The following is a 19,477-nucleotide window of genomic DNA, read 5'->3' on the forward strand; positions in this document are numbered from 1 at the left end:
TCCGGGGTGTGATACTCACCGACACGCTCGGGGTGAGGGTCCGGGGTGTGACACTGACCGACACGCTCGGTGTGAGGGTCCGGGGTGTGACAGCGACACGCTCGGTGTGAGGGTCCAGGGTGTGACACGGACACGCTCGGTGTGAGGGTCCGGGGTGTGATACTCACCGACACGCTCGGTGTGAGGGTCCGGGGTGTGACACCGACACGGTCAGTGTGAGGGTCCGGGGTGTGACACTGACACGCTCGGTGTGAGGGTCCGGGGTGTGATACTCACCGACACGCTCGGGGTGAGGGTCCGGGGTGTGACACTGACCGACACGCTCGGTGTGAGGGTCCGGGGTGTGACACCGACACGCTCGGTGGGAGGGTCCGGGGTTTGACACTGACACGCTCGGTGTGAGGGTCCGGGGTGTGATACTCACCGACACGCTCGGTGTGAGGGTCCGGGGTGTGACACCGACACGGTCAGTGTGAGGGTCCGGGGTGTGACACGGACACGCTCGGTGTGAGGGTCCGGGGTGTGACACTGACACGCTCGGGGTGAGGGTCCGGGGTGTGACACTGACCGACACGCTCGGTGTGAGGGTCCGGGGTGTGAACTGACACGCTCGGTGTGAGGGTCCGGGGTGTGACACTGACCGACACGCTCGGTGTGAGGGTCCGGGCTGTGACACCGACACGGACAGTGTGAGGGTCCGGGGTGTGACACCGACACGCTCGGTGTTAGGGTCCGGGGTGTGACACTGACCGACACACTCGGTGTGAGGGTCCGGGCTGTGACACCGACACGGACAGTGTGAGGGTCCGGGGTGTGACACGGACACGGTCAGTGTGAGGGTCCGGGGTGTGACACGGACAGGGTCAGTGTGAGGGTCCGGGGTGTGACACGGACACGGTCAGTGTGAGGGTCCGGGGTGTGACACCGACACGCTCGGTGGGAGGGTCCGGGGTGTGACAGCGACACGCTCGGTGTGAGGGTCCGGGGTGTGACACCAACACGCTCGGTGTGAGGGTCCGGGGTGTGACACTGACTGACACGCTCGGTGTGAGGGTCCGGGGTGTGACACTCACCGACACGCTCAGTGTGAGGGTCCGGGGTGTGACACTGACACGGACAGTGTGAGGGTCCGGGGTGTGACACGGACACGCGGAGTGTGAGGGTCCGGGGCGTGACTCTCCGCTTGCCCTGTTCCGACTCAGATGCGGACAGCCGGCGGCACTGGGAGGAATAAACAGCCGAAGTTTCCGATGACTTTCTGAAACTTTTCACAGTCGGGTTCCGGCTGCCCTCGGAGCACCCGGCCGGGCGGAGTTGGTCAGGGGGCTGGATTGCCTCGCTGGTGGTGTCGGGGCTGTCTTCACGCCCCTGCACGACCGGTCCGTCCCTTTCCTGTGCGCGAAGAGTGGAAAAAAAACCTTCGCAGGGAGGGGAAAAGAAACGCGACGCCCCACCCTGATGCGATGGGCTGGGTTAAAGTGCACGGACCGAGCACAAGACAGAGCTGTCGCTAATGGCGGAGCGGAGTCTTCTGAGTTCCCGGTACAGAAAGTCGGTCCCAGCGGTTACAGAGTTCAGCGGCCAGAACTGGGATCGGGACGACCGGGTCTGGAGGAGCCGTCCGGAGAAACCGACTCCGAGTTAAGATCACAGGGAAGCAAACTTCCTGAAACTCGTCCGGCGCCGAGAACTTCACCGGCAGTGACAACAGGAAAAGTTTTAACTTCAAGTCAAATAAGTTATTTTCTCTCTCTCTCTCTCTTTCTCTCCGATTTCGTGGAAGAATTTTCAACGGGGCGGCTGAGTGGCGGACGAGAACTTTATTTATTTCAACCTGACAATTCTGAAGGTTTGTTTTTTTTTTGCGGGAAGTTTGAGCACCCAGAGAGAGAGAGAGCGAGAGAGGAGGAGGGGCTACAATCTTAAAGAAAGTCTTCCCCGGTGGAAATTGTCCCGAGTGGATGTAGTTCTGAAGTCGCCCGAGGCTGGGAGGAGATCTGCGCTCCCCATGAGGCGGTAGAGTGCTTCTTGCTGGCAGGAGGAAGGGATTTGTGGCGGGCTCTTGTTCCCCGAGCTGGGGAGGGACGAGATGGAGATGGTTCTAAACAGGTAGGAGGCCGAGATCGAGATCTTCCTCCATCCCTGATGGAGCCTTTGCGGAACATATTCGGGAGGGCCACCTGGAACTCTCCGAAGCCCCCCGTGGCCGAGGACACTGAGGCGGCGTACGTCAACCCCATCTGGACGGCCCTGTTCGACTACGAGGCCCATGCCACCGACGAGCTGACCCTGCGCAAGGGCGACCGGGTGGAGATCCTCTCCAAGGACTCGGCCATCTCCGGCGACGAGGGCTGGTGGGCGGGCAAGCTGCACGACCGGGTGGGCATCTTCCCGGCCAACTACGTGTCCTTCAAGCCGGCCGGCTTCGCCAAGCTGCCCGGTGGCCAGGCGGAGGAGCTGCCCACCCCGCGGGAGGTGGCCTTCGGCGAGCTGACCCTCCAGGAGGTGATCGGGGTCGGGGGCTTCGGCAAGGTGTACCGCGCCACCTGGAGGGGCCGGCTGGTGGCCGTGAAGGCCGCCAGGCAGGACCCCGACGAGGACATCAGCGCCACGGCCCAGAACGTCAAGCAGGAGGCACGGCTGTTCGCCATGCTGCGGCACCCCAACATCATCGGGCTGATGGGCGTCTGCCTGCAGGAGCCCAACCTCTGCCTGGTCATGGAGTACGCGTCGGGAGGGGCACTGAACCGGGCCCTGGCCGGCCGCCGGATCCCGCCCCACGTCCTGGTCAACTGGGCCGTGCAGATCAGCCAGGGCATGAAGTACCTCCACGACGAAGCCATCGTCCCGGTCATCCATCGGGACCTCAAGTCCAACAACGGTAAGGAGCTGGGGTCTGGGGGTGGGGCCGCACCCGTTTGCCGCCGGGCACTGGCGGTTGCATTTCCCTGCCGCGCGTGCACTGCAATGGGTGGTCCGCGTTGAACGAGGTTGTGCGGAGGGCACGAACGTTGTGATGGTACAAGTCTGCATCTGGTTGGCTTGTTCTGTGATTGTGCAAAACTTGCAGAAGCTGGATGTCTATTGGGTGTTGTCGTCTCCCCAGGATAGTGTACCCCAGAGTTTATAGTGACAGACCCGTCCCCACCGGTACCGTACCCCGGTGTTCACAGTGACAGACCCGTCCCCACCGGTACTGTACCCCGGTGTTCATAGTGACAGACCCGTCCCCACCGGTACCGTACCCCGGTGTTCACAGTGACAGACCCGTCCCCACCGGTACCGTACCCCGGTGTTCACAGTGACAGACCCGTCCCCACCGGTACCGTACCCCGGTGTTCACAGTGACAGACCCGTCCCCACCGGTACCGTACCCCGGTGTTCACAGTGACAGACCCGTCCCCACCGGTACCGTACCCCAGTGTTATACAGTGACAGACCCATCACCACCGGTACCGTACCCCAGTGTTCATAGTGACAGACCCGTCCCCACCGGTACCGTACCCCGGTGTTCATAGTGACAGACCCGTCCCCACCGGTACCGTACCCCAGTGTTATACAGTGACAGACCCATCACCACCGGTACCGTACCCCAGTGTTATACAGTGACAGACCCATCACCACCGGTACCGTACCCCAGTGTTCATAGTGACAGACCCGTCCCCACCGGTACTGTACCCCAGTGTTCATAGTGACAGACCCGTCCCCACCGGTACTGTACCCCGGTGTTTATAGTGACAGACCCGACCCCACCGGTACTGTACCCTGGTGTTCATTGTGACAGACCCGACCCCACCGGTACTGTACCCCGGGGTTCATAGTGACAGACCCATCCCCACCGGTACCGTACCCCGGTGTTCATAGTGACAGACCCATCCCCACCGGTACCGTACCCCGGTGTTCATAGTGACAGACCCGACCCCACCGTACTGTACCCCGGTGTTCATAGTGACAGACCCATCCCCACCGGTACCGTACCCCGGTGTTCATAGTGACAGACCCATCCCCACTGGTACCGTACCCCGGTGTTTATAGTGACAGACCCGACCCCACCGGTACCGTACCCCAGAGTTTATAGTGACAGACCCGTCCCCACCGGTACCGTACCCCAGAGTTTATAGTGACAGACCCGACCCCACCGGTACTGTACCCTGGTGTTCATTGTGACAGACCTGACCCCACCGGTACTGTACCCCGGGGTTCATAGTGACAGACCCATCCCCACCGGTACCGTACCCCGGTGTTCATAGTGACAGACCCATCCCCACCGGTACCGTACCCCGGTGTTCATAGTGACAGACCCGACCCCACCGTACTGTACCCCGGTGTTCATAGTGACAGACCCATCCCCACCGGTACCGTACCCCGGTGTTCATAGTGACAGACCCATCCCCACTGGTACCGTACCCCGGTGTTTATAGTGACAGACCCGACCCCACCGGTACCGTACCCCAGAGTTTATAGTGACAGACCCGTCCCCACCGGTACCGTACCCCAGAGTTTATAGTGACAGACCCGTCCCCACCGGTACTGTACCCCAGAGTTTATAGTGACAGACCCGTCCCCACCGGTACTGTACCCCAGAGTTTATAGTGACAGACCCGTCCCCACCGGTACTGTACCCCGGTGTTCATAGTGACAGACCCGTCCCCACCGGTACTGTACCCCGGTGTTCACAGTGACAGACCCGTCCCCACCGGTACCGTACCCCAGTGTTATACAGTAACAGACCCATCACCACCGGTACCGTACCCCAGTGTTCATAGTGACAGACCCGTCCCCACCGGTACTGTACCCCGGTGTTTATAGTGACAGACCCGTCCCCACCGGTACTGTACCCCGGTGTTCATAGTGACAGACCCGTCCCCACCGGTACCGTACCCCGGTGTTATACAGTGACAGACCCATCACCACCGGTACTGTACCCCAGTGTTCATAGTGACAGACCCGTCCCCACCAGTACTGTACCCCGGTGTTTATAGTGACAGACCCGACCCCACGGGTACTGTACCCTGGTGTTCATTGTGACAGACCCGACCCCACCGGTACTGTACCCCGGGGTTCATAGTGACAGACCCATCCCCACCGGTACCGTACCCCGGTGTTCATAGTGACAGACCCATCCCCACCGGTACCGTACCCCGGTGTTCATAGTGACAGACCCGACCCCACCGTACTGTACCCCGGTGTTCATAGTGACAGACCCATCCCCACCGGTACCGTACCCCGGTGTTCATAGTGACAGACCCATCCCCACTGGTACCGTACCCCGGTGTTTATAGTGACAGACCCGACCCCACCGGTACTGTACCCCGGTGTTCATAGTGACAGACCCATCCCCACCGGTACCATACCCCAGTGTTATACAGTGACAGACCCATCCCCACCGGTACCGTACCCCAGTGTTCATAGTGACAGACCCATCCCCACTGGTACCGTACCCCGGTGTTTATAGTGACAGACCCGACCCCACCAGTACCGTACCCCGGTGTCACACAGTGACAGACCCCTCCCCACCGGTACCGTACCCCGGTGTTCATAGTGACAGACCCGTCCCCACCGGTACCGTACCCCGGTGTTCATAGTGACAGACCCGTCCCCACCGGTACCGTACCCCGGTGTTACACAGTGACAGACCCCTCCCCACCGGTACCGTACCCCGGTGTTCATAGTGACAGACCCGTCCCCACCGGTACCGTACCCCGGTGTTACACAGTGACAGACCCATCCCCATCGGTACCGTACCCCAGTGTTCAAAGTGACAGACCCATCCCCACCGGTACTGTAACCCGGTGTTCAAAGTGACAGACCCATCCCCACCGGTACCGTAACCCGGTGTTCATAGTGACAGACCCGTCCCCACCGGTACTGTACCCCGGTGTTTATAGTGACAGACCCGTCCCCACCGGTACCGTACCCCACTGTTCATAGTGACAGACCCATCCCCACCGGTACCGTACCCCGGTGTTGTACAGTGACAGACCCGTCCCCACCGTTACCGTACCCTGGTGTCACATAGTGACAGACCCGACCCCACCGGTACTGTACCCTGGTGTTCATTGTGACAGACTCGACCCCACCGGTTACTGTACCCCGGTGTTCATAGTGACAGACCCTTCCCCACCGGTACCGTACCCCGGTGTTCATAGTGACAGACCCATCCCCACCGGTACCGTACCCCGGTGTTCATAGTGACAGACCCGACCCCACCGGTACTGTACCCCGGTGTTCATAGTGACAGACCCATCCCCACCGGTACCGTACCCCGGTGTTCATAGTGACAGACCCATCCCCACTGGTACCGTACCCCGGTGTTTATAGTGACAGACCCGACCCCACCGGTACCGTACCCCGGTGTCACACAGTGACAGACCCCTCCCCACCGGTACCGTACCCCGGTGTTCATAGTGACAGACCCGTCCCCACCGGTACCGTACCCCGGTGTTCATAGTGACAGACCCGTCCCCACCGGTACCGTACCCCGGTGTTACACAGTGACAGACCCCTCCCCACCGGTACCGTACCCCGGTGTTCATAGTGACAGACCCGTCCCCACCGGTACCGTACCCCGGTGTTACACAGTGACAGACCCATCCCCATCGGTACCGTACCCCAGTGTTCAAAGTGACAGACCCATCCCCACCGGTACTGTAACCCGGTGTTCAAAGTGACAGACCCATCCCCACCGGTACCGTAACCCGGTGTTCATAGTGACAGACCCATCCCCACCGGTACTGTACCCCGGTGTTTATAGTGACAGACCCGTCCCCACCGGTACCGTACCCCACTGTTCATAGTGACAGACCCATCCCCACCGGTACCGTACCCCGGTGTTGTACAGTGACAGACCCGTCCCCACCGTTACCGTACCCTGGTGTCACACAGTGACAGACCCGTCCCCACCGGTACCGTACCCCAGTGTTATACAGTGACAGACCCATCCCCACCAGTACCGTACCCCAGTGTTCATAGCGACAGACCCGTCCCCACCGGTGCTGTACCACGGTGTTATACAGTGACAGACCCGTCCCCACCGGTACCGTACCCCGGTGTTTATAGTGACAGACCCGTCCCCACCGGTACCGTACCCCAGTGTTTATAGTGACAGACCCGTCCCCACCGGTACCGTACCCCGGTGTCACATAGTGACAGACCCGCCCCCACCGGTACTGTACCCTGGTGTTTATAGTGACAGACCCGACCCCACTGGTACTGTACCCCAGTGTTTATAGTGACAGACCCGTCCCCGCCGGTACCGTACCCCGGTGTTATACAGTGACAGACCCGTCCCCACCGGTACCGTACCCCTGTGTTATACAGTGACAGACCCGTCCCCACTGGTACCGTACCCCGGTGTTATACAGTGACAGACCCATCCCCACCGGTACCGTAGCCCAGTGTTCATAGTGACAGACCCATCCCCACCGGTACCATACCCCAGTGTTCATAGTGACAGACCCATCCCCACCGGTACCGTACCCCAGTGTTTATAGTGACAGACCCATCCCCACCAGTACCATACCCCAGTGTTCATAGTGACAGACCCGTCCCCACCGGTACCGTACCCCGGTGTTACACAGCGACAGACCCGTCCCCACCGGTACCGTACCCCGGTGTCACACAGTGACAGACCCGTCCCCACCGGTACCGTACCCCGGTGTTATACAGTGACAGACCCGTCCCCACCGGTACCGTACCCCGGTGTTTATAGTGACAGACCCGTCCCCACCGGTACCGTACCCCAGTGTTTATAGTGACAGACCCGTCCCCACCGGTACCGTACCCCGGTGTCACATAGTGACAGACCCGCCCCCACCGGTACTGTACCCTGGTGTTTATAGTGACAGACCCGACCCCACTGGTACTGTACCCCAGTGTTTATAGTGACAGACCCGTCCCCGCCGGTACCGTACCCCGGTGTTATACAGTGACAGACCCGTCCCCACCGGTACCGTACCCCGGTGTTATACAGTGACAGACCCATCCCCACCGGTACCGTAGCCCAGTGTTCATAGTGACAGACCCATCCCCACCCGTACCGTACCCCAGTGTTTATAGTGACAGACCCATCCCCACCGGTACCATACCCCAGTGTTCATAGTGACAGACCCGTCCCCACCGGTACCGTACCCCGGTGTTACACAGCGACAGACCCGTCCCCACCGGTACCGTACCCCGGTGTCACACAGTGACAGACCCGTCCCCACCGGTACCGTACCCCGGTGTTATACAGTGACAGACCCGTCCCCACCGGTACCGTACCCCGGTGTCACACGGTGACAGACCCGTCCCCACCGGTACCGTACCCCAGTGTTCATAGCGACAGACCCGTCCCCACCGGTACTGTACCCCGGTGTTATACAGTGACAGACCCGTCCCCACCGGTACCGCACCCCGGTGTTATACAGTGACAGACCCGTCCCCACCGGTACCGTACCCCGGTGTCACACGGTGACAGACCCATCCCAACCGGTACCGTACCCCAGTGTTCATAGCGACAGACCCGTCCCCACCGGTACCGTACCCCAGTGTTCATAGTGACAGACCCGTCCCCACCGGTGCCGTACCACGGTGTTGCACAGTGACAGACCCGTCCCCACCGGTACCGTACCCCAGTGTTATACAGTGACAGACCCGTCCCCACCGGTACCGTACCCCAGTGTTATACAGTATCAGACCTGTCCCCACTGGTACCGTACCCCGGTGTCACACAGCGACAGACCCGTCCCCACCGGTACTGTACCCCGGTGTTACACAGTGACAGACCCATCCCCACCGGTACCGTACCCCAGTGTTCATAGTGACAGACCCGTCCCCACCGGTACCGTACCCCAGTGTTCATAGTGACAGACCCATCCCCACCGGTGCCATACCACGGTGTTATACAGTGACAGACCCTTCCCCACCGGTACCGTACCCCAGTGTTCATAGTGACAGACCCATCCCCACCGGTACCGTACCCCAGTGTTCATAGTGACAGACCCATCCCCACCGGTGCCGTACCACGGTGTTATACAGTGACAGACCCGTCCCGACCGGTACCGTACCCCAGTGTTCATAGTGACAGACCCGTCCCGACCGGTACCGTACCCCAGTGTTCATAGTGACCGACCCATCCCCACCGGTACCGTACCCCAGTGTTATACAGTGACAGACCCGTCCCCACCGGTACCGTACCCCGGTGTTACACAGTGACAGACGCGTCCCCACTGGTACCGTGCCCCGGTGTCACACAGCGACAGACCCATCCCCACCGGTACCGTACCCCAGTGTTCATAGTGACAGACCCATCCCCACCGATACCTCACCCCGGTGTTATACAGTGACAGACACGTCAACACCGGTACCGTACCCCAGTGTTCATAGTGACAAACCCGTCCCCACCGGTACCGTACCCAGGTGTCACACAGTGACAGACCCGTCCCCACCGGTACCGTACCCCAGTGTTCATAGTGACAGACCCGTCCCCACCGGTACTGTACCCCGGTGTTATACAGTGACAGACCCGTCCCCACTGGTACTGTTGCCCGGTGTCACACAGTGACAGACCCATCCCCACCGGTACCGTACCCTGGTGTAATACAGTGACAGACCCGTCCCCACCGGTACCGTACCCCGGTGTCACACAGTGACTGACCCGTCCCCACCAGTACCGTACCCCGGTGTTACATAGTAACAGACCCGTCCCCACCGGTACCGTACCCCAGTGTTCATAGTGACAGACCCGTCCCCACCAGTACCGTACCCCGGTGTTATACAGTGACAGACCCGTCCCCACCGATACCGCACCCCAGTGTTACACAGCGACAGACCCGTCCCCACCGGTACCGTACTCCGGTGTAATACAGCGACAGACCCGTCCCCACCGGTACCGTACCCCGGTGTCACACAGCGACAGACCTGTCCCCACCGATACCACGCCCCGGTGTTACACAGTGACAGACCCATCCCCACCGATACCGCACCCCGGTGTTACACAGCGACAGACCCGTCCCCACCGGTACCGTACTCCGGTGTAATACAGCGACAGACCCGTCCCCACCGGTACCGTACCCCGGTGTCACACAGCGACAGACCTGTCCCCACCGATACCACGCCCCGGTGTTACACAGTGACAGACCCATCCCCACCGGTACCGTGCCCCAGTGTTACAGTGACAGACCCGTCCCCACCAGTTCTGTGCCGTAATATTCAAAGGTAGCAGCTTCCTCTGTATTGTACACCAGTTCCACACACTGACAGACTTGTTCCCCTCCAGCAAAAAGTGACAGAAAAACAAATATAGAAACATAGGAAACTTGCAGCACAATACAGGCCCTTCGGCCCACAAAGCTGTGCTGAACATGTCCTTACCTTAGAACCACCTAGGGTTGCCCATAGCCCTCTATTTTTCTGAGCTCCATGTATCTATCCAGGAGTCTCTTCAAACACCTTATCATTTCCACCTCCACCACCGCCGCTGGCAGCCCATTCCACTCACCCAACACTCTCTGCGTAAAAAACTTACCCCTGACATCTCCTCTGTACCTACTTCCAAGCGCCTTAAACTATGACCCTTGTGCTAGTTGTTTCAGCCCTGGGGAAAAGCCTCTGACTATCCACATGATCAATGCCTCTCATCACCTTATACACCTCTATCAGGTCACCTCTCATCCTCCGTCGCTCCATGGAGAAAAGGCCAAGTTCACTCAACCTATTCTCATAAGGCATGCTCCCCAATCCAGGCAACATCCTTGTAAATCTCCTCTGCACCCTTTGCATGATTTCCACGTCCTTCCTGTAGTGAGGCGACCAGCATTGAGCACAGTACTCCAAGTGGGGTCTGACCAGGGTCCTATATAGCTGCAACATTACCTCTCGGCTCTTAAACTCAATCCCATGGTTGATGAAGACCAGTGCACCGTATGCCTTCTTAACCACAGAGTCAATCTGCGCAGCAGCTTAGAGTGTCCTATGGACTCGGACCCCAAGATCCCTCTGATCCTCCACACTGCCAAGAGTCTTACCATTAATACTATATTCTGCCATCATATTTGACCTACCAAAATGAACCACTTCACATTTATCTGGGTTGAACTGCATCTGCCACTTCTCAGCCCAGTTTTACATCCTGTAAAAACTGATCAGGTGAGGCAGTATCTGTGGAGATAGAAGCAAAGTTAAGATTTCACATGGATGTGTTTCTGTGATGGTTGGAAATGAGAGGGTGACGAGTGACAAGTGAACAGTTTTCAGGGAGGTTCTCCTAATTCTGTTGTCTCCCTCTGGGAGTGAGTGTTCTTTCCAGCTGAGCTGCCTTGAGGAGCTATTAGTTGAGGGCGATGACGCAGAGGAGGAGGGCGAAAAGTAGGTTGCAGCAGTTGGCTGAAAAATTCATCAAGTTAGACTGGCGGGAAATAACAGACAGTAGGACGTTGCAGAGAGAAAAAAACTGAATTAACTTTCTGGGTTCAGGAATGTCCTGAGTCACAAACAGGAAAGGCTGGACATCTGAAATTGTTGGATGTTACACTGATTTCCCTCCCAACCACTGAGCACTTCTACATGAAGTGCTGTCGTAGGAAAGCAGCATCCATCATCAGAGACCCCCACCATCCAGGTCATGCTCTCTTCTCGCTGCTGCCATCAGATAGAAGGTACAGGAGCCTCAAGGCTCGCACCACCAGGTTCAGGAACAGTTACTACCCCTCAACCATCAGGCTCCTGAACAAAAGGGGATAACTACACTCACTTGCCCATCCACTGAGATGTTCCCAAAACCAATGATCTCACTTTAAGGACTCTTTATCTCACGGCCTCATTATTTATATTTGCATTTGCACAGTTTGTTGTCTTCTGCACTCTGGTTGATCTTTCATTGATCCTGTTTACAGTTACTATTCTATAGATTTGCTGAGGATGCCCGCAGGAAAATGAACCTCTAGTTTGTATGTGTACTCTGATACTAAAATTTACTTTGAACTTTGAATGTCCTGAAATGGTCACAAACAGAACTGGCTGGGTATCTGAAGTAGTCACATACAGGACTGGGTATTTGAACTGGTCACAAACAGGACCGACTGGGTATCTGCAGTGGTCACATACAGGACTGGGTATCTGAACTGGTCACAAACAGGACTGGCTGGGTATCTGAAGTGGTTGGATTCTGCGCAGAGCTCCAAGCTGTAGATGCGATGCTATTCCTCGAGCTGAGTTTCATTGTGATTGGCAGGTTTTCATCACTTGTTCTTGCATGGAAGCAGTATGTGTGTCACCTGTTTGGTCTCCGCCTTGTCACAGCTGCAGCCTTTGTGCTCTCAAACCCCACCCTTCCCTGCCGCTCAAAACACCTGCGTTTACTCCCTAACAAAGATCCGTCAATCTGAAATATCAACCCTGCTTCCTCCTCCGCGGCCGCTGCCCAACCTCCTGGGCACTTTCAGCTTCTTCTGCACTCTGTTTCATCAAGCGCCCTCCTGCTCCATCCGACAGAAGCAGGCCATCCCCGTGGCCAAATGTTATAATTCCCATTCCCATTCTCGTTCTGACGCAGCCTCCTCTTGTGCCATGATGAGGCCACCAGCAAGGTGAAAGAGCAGAGCCTTATATTCCATCTGGGTAGCCTCCAGCCTAATGGTATAGGTATCAATTTCTCCTCCCAGTTTTGAAAAGAAATCCCCCCCCCCAACCCACCACCTTCTATTCCCCACTCTGGCCTCTTATCTCTTCTCAGTTGCCTACCACCTCCCCTTGGTGACTTCCTTCCTATTCTCCTACAGTCCACTCTCCTCTCCTATCAGATTCCTTCTTCTCCAGCTCTTGACCTTTCCCACCCACCTGGCTTCACCTGTCACCTTCTAGCTACCCTCGATCCACTTCCCCAACCTTTTTTATTCTGGTATTTTCCTCCTCAGTCGTGAAGTTGAGTCTCGGCCCAAAATGTTGACTCATTTCCACAGATGCTGCCTGACCTGCTGGGTTCTTCCAGCATTTTGTCTGTGTTGCCAGCATCAGCAGACTTTCTTGTGCTTTTGCCTTCTGTCGTCATCGCTGTAAGTCCACGTCACTTGTTATAGGTTTAATATTGTCACGTGCACCAAGAAAGAGTAAAAAAACTCTTTTGTCTGCCCTGCGATCAGGCCATACATAATTACACTGAGGGCGTGAAAACAGTGCGGCACCGACAATCACCAGTCAGCGTTTGATTCCCCGCCGCTGCCTGTAAGGAGTTTGCACGTCCTCCCTGTGACTGCGTGGGTTTCCTCCGGGTGCTCTGGTTTCCTCCCACAGTCCAGAGGCCTGCTGGCTAGGGTGAGTGAGTTGTGGGCATGCTGCGCTGGTGCTGGAAGCGTGGCGACACTTGCGGGCTGCCCATAACATTCCACGCGGACTTGATTTGGTATCGGAATCAGGTTTAATTACACCAGCATTTGTCATGAAATGTGTTGTTTTTGCCACACCAGTACATAATAACTTCTTAAAAACTGAATTGCTGTAAGCATTGGGTATATTAAAGGCAGAGGTTGATAGATTTCTGATTGGTCGGGGCATGAAGGGATACGGGGAGAAGACAGGAGATTGGGGCTGAGAGGGAAAATGGATCAGCCATGATGAAATGGTGGAGCAGACTCGATGGGCCAAATGGCCTAATTCTGCTCCTGTAACCGTATAACCATATACCAATTACAGCACGGAAACAGGCCATCTCGGGCCTTCTAGTCTGTGCCGAACTCTTACTCTCACCTAGTCCCACAGACCTGCGCTCAGCCCATAACCCTCCATTCCTTTCCTGTCCATATACCTATCCAATTTAACTTTAAACGACAACATCGAACCTGCCTCAACCACTTCTGCTGGAAGCTCGTTCCACACAGCCACCACTCTCTGAGTAAAGAAGTTCCCCCTCATGTTACCCCTAAACTTTTGCCCTTTAATTCTCAACTCATGTCCTCTTGTTTGAATCTCCCCAACTCTCAATGGAAAAAGCCTATCCACGTCAACTCTGTCTATCCCCCTCATAATTTTAAACACCTCTATCAAGTCCCCCCTCAACCTTCTACGCTCCAAAGAATAGAGACCCAACTTGTTCAACCTTTCTCTGTAACTTAAGTGATGAAACCCAGGTAACATTCTAGTAAATCTTCTCTGTACTCTCTCAATTTTGTTGACATCTTTCCTATAATTCGGTAACCAGAACTGTACACAATACTCCAAATTTGGCCTCACCAATGCCTTGTACAAATTCAACATTACATTTCAACTCCTATACTCAATGCTCTGATTTATAAAGGCCAGCGTACCAAAAGCTTTCTTCACCACCCTATCCACATGAGATTCCACCTTCAGGGAACTATGCACCATTATTCCTAGATCCCTCTGTTCTACTGCATTCTTCAATGCCCTGCCATTTGCCATGTATGTCCTATGTCCTATGGTCTTAAATATACATTGTATAAGAAAGTTAAATTAAATAAGTACTGCAAAAACAGAAATAAAAAAGTAGTGAGGTGGTGTTCATGGGTTCAGAGATCAGATAACAGAGGGGAAGAAGCTGTTCCTGAATCGCTGAGTGTGTGCCTTCAGGCTGCTGTACCTCCTTCCTGACGGTATCAATGAGAAGAGGGCATGTCCCGGGTGACAGGGGTCCTTAATGATGGACGCCGCCTTTCTGAGGCACTGCTCCTTGAAGATGTCCTGGACACTACGGAGGCTGGTGCCCGTGATGGAGCTGACTGAGTTTACAACTCTCTGCAGCTTACCTCGATCCTGTGCAGTAGCAACATCCCCCCTCCATCCCTCACCAGACGAGACAGTGACACAAAATGGCGCATTCCTCTGTATATTTCGGTGTGCACGTGACAAATAAAGCTAATCTTTTATCTCTCTCTCTTTACACGGAGGGAGGAAAAAGAGAAAAACAGATTGCAGTTGCACAGACTGTAACCGAGGGACCGTGATGGGGTAGATTTGGAGATCCAGTGTTCTTCGTTAGCCCTTTGAGAGATCCACTCAAGAGTCTGATAGCAGCCAATGGAATCTGTCCTTGAGTCAGGTGATACGTTTTGCTATCCAATGGGGCAAGGCCGGCCGGTGGTGTAGTGGCATCCGCACCGGGCTTTGAGCCGAGTGGTTCCGGGTTCGAATCCCGCCGGCTCCTTGCACGCTTTCTACCCTTGCTGGGTGGAGCGTCGAGCTGGCGACTCGGTCTCAGAAACGAAACAGGCAAGAAGTACTCAAGGAACAAGGAAAGCACCAGGAACAGACAGGAAAAGAAATCCAACGGGAGAGGGGAGGAGACGAATACCCGTGTGGGAGGAATGACAGATCCTTCATTGTGCTTTCCTGGGGCCGCGGGAGGCGTAGACGGAGTTAGTAGGCAGGAGGGCGGTTTGCACGATGGACGGGGCGGCGTTCGCAGTGCCCTGTGATTTCTCGAAGCCGCGGTGACGCGGCCTCCTGAGGAAGTGTCTATCCTTGCCCTGGCGCTCTGTGCTTGGGCGGAAGACCTCTGTGCACCCCCATCCCCACCTCCCCCCCACCCCCCCCCGGCGGGGACGGCCTCCTCCAGCTTGGTAGCGCAGCGTCTGGCGCAACACTTTGCAGCGCCGGTGACCCAGGGTTCGATTCCCGTGAAGAGTTTGCACCTTCGGCTCGTGACCGCGTGGGTTTCCCCTGGGCGCTCCCGTTCTCCCTCCTCGCCCCGCCATTCCAAAAATGTACGGCTGGGTTTAGTAACCCATGGGCGTGCTACGTTGGCACTGGAAACGTAGTGAGACTTGTGGGCTCCCCCCTGCCTCCCAGCCCCCCCAGTACAAACCTCACCGGTTTGATTTTCAAAGTTCAAAGAGTTTGAAGTAAATTTGTCATCACTGTTTCACCACATACAACCCTGAGGTTCATTTTCCTGTGGGCATACTCAGCAAATCTATAGTAAACAGTATCAATGAAAGATCAACCAGACTGCAGGAGACAACAAACTACAAATGCAAATATAAATAAATAGCAATAAATAACGAGAACATGAGATAAGGAGTTCTTAAAGTGAGATCATTGGTTGTGGGAGCATCTCAGTGGATGGGGAAAGTGAATTTGAGTGTAGTTAAATCACAGATAACTTGGCCGATCTACAGGAGCATAGTTATCCCATTTTATTCAGGAGCCTGATGGTTGAGGGGTAATAACGGTTCCTGAACCTGGTGGTGTGATTCCTGAGGCTCCTGTACCTCCTTCCTGATGGTTGAGGGGTAACAACTGTTCCTGAACCTGATGGTGTGGGTCCTGAGGCTCTTGTATCTCCTTCCTGATGGTTGAAGGGTAACAACTGTTCCTGAACCTGGTGGTGTGATTCCTGAGGCTCTTGTATCTCCTTCCTGATGGTTGAGGGGTAATAACTGTTCCTGAACCTGGTGCTGTGAGTCCTGAGGCTCCTGTACCTCCTTCCTGATGGCTGCAGGGAGAACAGAGCCATTTCACTGTGTGCTTCGAGGGTGCGCGTGACAATAAAGCCAATCTTCTGGCCTTGCCACTCCTGCAAGTGGGAATGAGATCTCATCCCTTTGCTTACAGCCCGTGGGGCTGAGGTCTTGGGGTTTACTGGGGCACTGGCTGGCTGGCTGCATGAATAAGCTGATTGTCACTGTGGCGTCTTTCGGCCTATCTGTGTGGGCAGCCTTTCCAGGGAGGCCCCAGCCGGCATTGTTGTAACTGGAGCTCTCTGTGGTTCTGCTGTTCCTTCCAGGGACCGCAGGGTAGCAATTAAAGATATATTTTTATAAAGGGACTCGCATCTCTTCCACGTGCCCCTGGGGCATTGCGACAAGCTCCTCGGCCCACTGAGCACTTTCTCTGAGTCACCATTGCAACGGCTGGCAAACAGCAAGAGCCTGCCCGCCACAGTAAGGAAAACGGGCAGAAATTGTAGGGTCTGCATGCGGCAAGTGCCGAAATAAAAGGGACAACATTAAAATCAGCGGCCTGTGTCCCTTTTATGGGTTTTGGCGGTTAGCAGTAATGTGCTACGTTCTCCACCCCTGTTTTTCTTACTGTCCATTCCTTCCCATCTCTCTCCCTCCCTCTGTACGTGTGTCTGTCTGTCTGTCGCTCTCTCCCTCCCCCTCTCTGACAGGGTCCCTCTCTCTTTCTCTCTCTCTCTCTCTGTGAGAGTCCCTGTCCCTCCCATCTCTGTCTCTCCCACTCTCCCTCCCTCTCTCTGACAGACAGTCCCTGTCTCTCTCTCTCTCTCTCTCTTTGACAGAGTCCCTGTCTCTTTCATCTCTCTGTCTCTCTCTCTCTCTCTCTGACAGAGTACCTGTCTCTTTCATCTCTCTGTCTCTCTCTCTCTCTGACAGACAGTCCCTGTCTCTCTCTCTCTCTCTCTCTCTCTCTCTGACAGAGTCCCTGTCTCTTTCATCTGTCTCTCTCTCTCTCTGACAGACAGTCCCTGTCTCTCTGTCTCTGTCTCTCTGAGAGTCCCTGTCCCTCTCATCTCTCTCTCTCTGACAGAGTCCCTGTCTCTTTCATCTGTCTCTCTCTCTCTCTCTCTGACAGACAGTCCCTGTCTCTCTGTCTCTGTCTCTCTCTCTCTCTCTGAGAGTCCCTGTCTCTTTCATCTCTCTGTCTCTCTCTCTCTATCTGAGAGTCCCTGTCTCTCTGTCTCTGTCTCTCTGAGAGTCCCTGTCCCTCTCATCTCTCTCTCTCTCTCTGACAGACAGTCCCTGTCCCTCCATCTGTCTGTCTGTCTCTCTCTCTCTCTGACAGAGTCCCTGTCTCTTTCATCTCTCTGTCTCTCTCTCTCTCTCTCTCTGACAGACAGTCCCTGTCTCTCTGAGAGTCCCTGTCCCTCTCATCTCTCTCTCTCTCTCTCTCTCTCTCTCTCTTTCTGACAGAGAGTCTCTCTGTCTTTCTAACAGACTCTCTCTGTCTCTAACAGAGTCCCTGTATCTCTCTCTCTGTCTCTGACTCTCTCTGACAGAGAGTCCCTGTATCTTTCTCTCTCTAACAGAGCCTCTCTGACAGTCCCCTTCCCTCCCTCCCTCTCTCTCTCTTTGTCTCTCTCTCTCTCTCTCTCTCCCTCTCTCTGAGTCTCTCTCTTTCAGTTTCTCTGTTTCTCTTTCTGTCTTCCTCCCTCCCCCCCGCTCTTTCTGTCTGTTTCTGTGTGTCTCTCCCACCCTCCGTCTCACGTGTCTTTGTCTGTCTGTCAGCCTCCCTCTCTCCTGCCAGTCCCTGCTGTGGGAGTAATGTTCGGATTTTCGGACAGAAGCCAGGGAGTGGGAACAGGCATGCCTTTCTCAAATGGACCGTCGCTGACCGCTGGAGAACTGCCTTCGCTCAGTCACCCCAGCCCTCCACAATCCCTGTCAACTACAATTGGCCAAATGTCACTTTTCCAAGTCTGCGAATGACACCAACCTAGACGAGATGATGGGCAGGGAGAGGCTTTGAGGGGACGAGTAATTGAGGGAGAGTGTGAAAGATGGCAGAAAAATATGAGTTTATCCGCTGTTAGGCACAGGATTGCAAAGTATAGGTCCTCCCCAGCTCACAAGTGCCCGACTTATGTTCAGCCTATTCTTAACCACTGATTTGTACTGTGTGGGAACTTGTTTCATGGCTGCTTTCCTGGGCTGTGAGCAGCTTACAATAACAGGACCCTGCCGTAATCTTGAAAGGACCCGTGTTTGTGAAATGGTAGGTCAGAGAGTGCTGGCGGTCACAGGGGACCGAGTGCTTGTTCGCCACAGCAGGGGATCCTACACTCGCCAGCCACTTTAGTAATTACCTCCTGTACCATAGTGGCCAGTGAGTGTATGTTCATGGTCTTCTGCTGCCGCAGCCCGTCCACTTCAAGCTTCGACGTGTTGTGTGTTCAGAGATGCTCTTCTGCACACCACTGTTGTTACGTGTGGTTATTTGAGTTACTGTCACCTTCCTGTCAGCTTGAACCAGTCTGGCCGTTCTCCTCTGACCTCTCTCATTAACAAGGTGTTTTGGCCCACAGAACTGCCGCTCACTGGATGTTTTTTGTTCCTTGCACCATTCTCTGTAAACTCCAGAGACCGTTGTGCGTGAAAATCCCAGGAGATCAGAGCAGTTTCCGAGATACTCAAACCACCCCATCTGGCACCGACAATCATTTCACGATCAGAGTTACTTGGATCACATTCCTTCCCCGTTCTGATGTTTGATCTGAACAATAACTGAACCTCTTGACCGTGTCTGCGTGCTTTTATGCACTGAGTTGCTGCCACATGATTGGCTGATGAGATATTTGCGTCAGCGAGCAGGGTGTACTGGATAAAGTGCCTGTTAGCCTTTGTTACAAGAGAGGTTCATAGGGGTTAAAGATTAGTTTTATTTCTCACATGTAGGACGAAATATAGCGTGAAATGCAGCGTCTGTGTCCGCGACAGTCCGAGGTTTGTGCTGGGGGCAGCCCGCAAGTGTCGCCATGCTTCTGGCGCCAACATAGCGCGCCCACAACTTACCGACCCTAACCTGT

The 19,477-nt window shown here is 55.5% G+C and overlaps 1 protein-coding gene across 1 annotated transcript in view; it reads left to right on the plus strand.

The window, feature by feature from the left end:
• The first annotated feature begins 1,402 nt into the window (after positions 1-1,402).
• LOC140188844 (mitogen-activated protein kinase kinase kinase 11-like) overlaps positions 1,403-19,477 on the plus strand; it is a 113,480-nt gene continuing 95,405 nt past the window's right edge. The window contains exon 1 of the mRNA XM_072245498.1: positions 1,403-2,881. Coding sequence (XP_072101599.1) covers positions 2,146-2,881 — 736 coding nt within the window. The 5' untranslated portion in view covers positions 1,403-2,145. The remainder of the gene's footprint in view (positions 2,882-19,477) is intronic.

Source organism: Mobula birostris, chromosome 28 (genome assembly GCF_030028105.1).
Source record: "Mobula birostris isolate sMobBir1 chromosome 28, sMobBir1.hap1, whole genome shotgun sequence".
Taxonomy (NCBI): Eukaryota; Metazoa; Chordata; class Chondrichthyes; order Myliobatiformes; family Myliobatidae; genus Mobula; species Mobula birostris.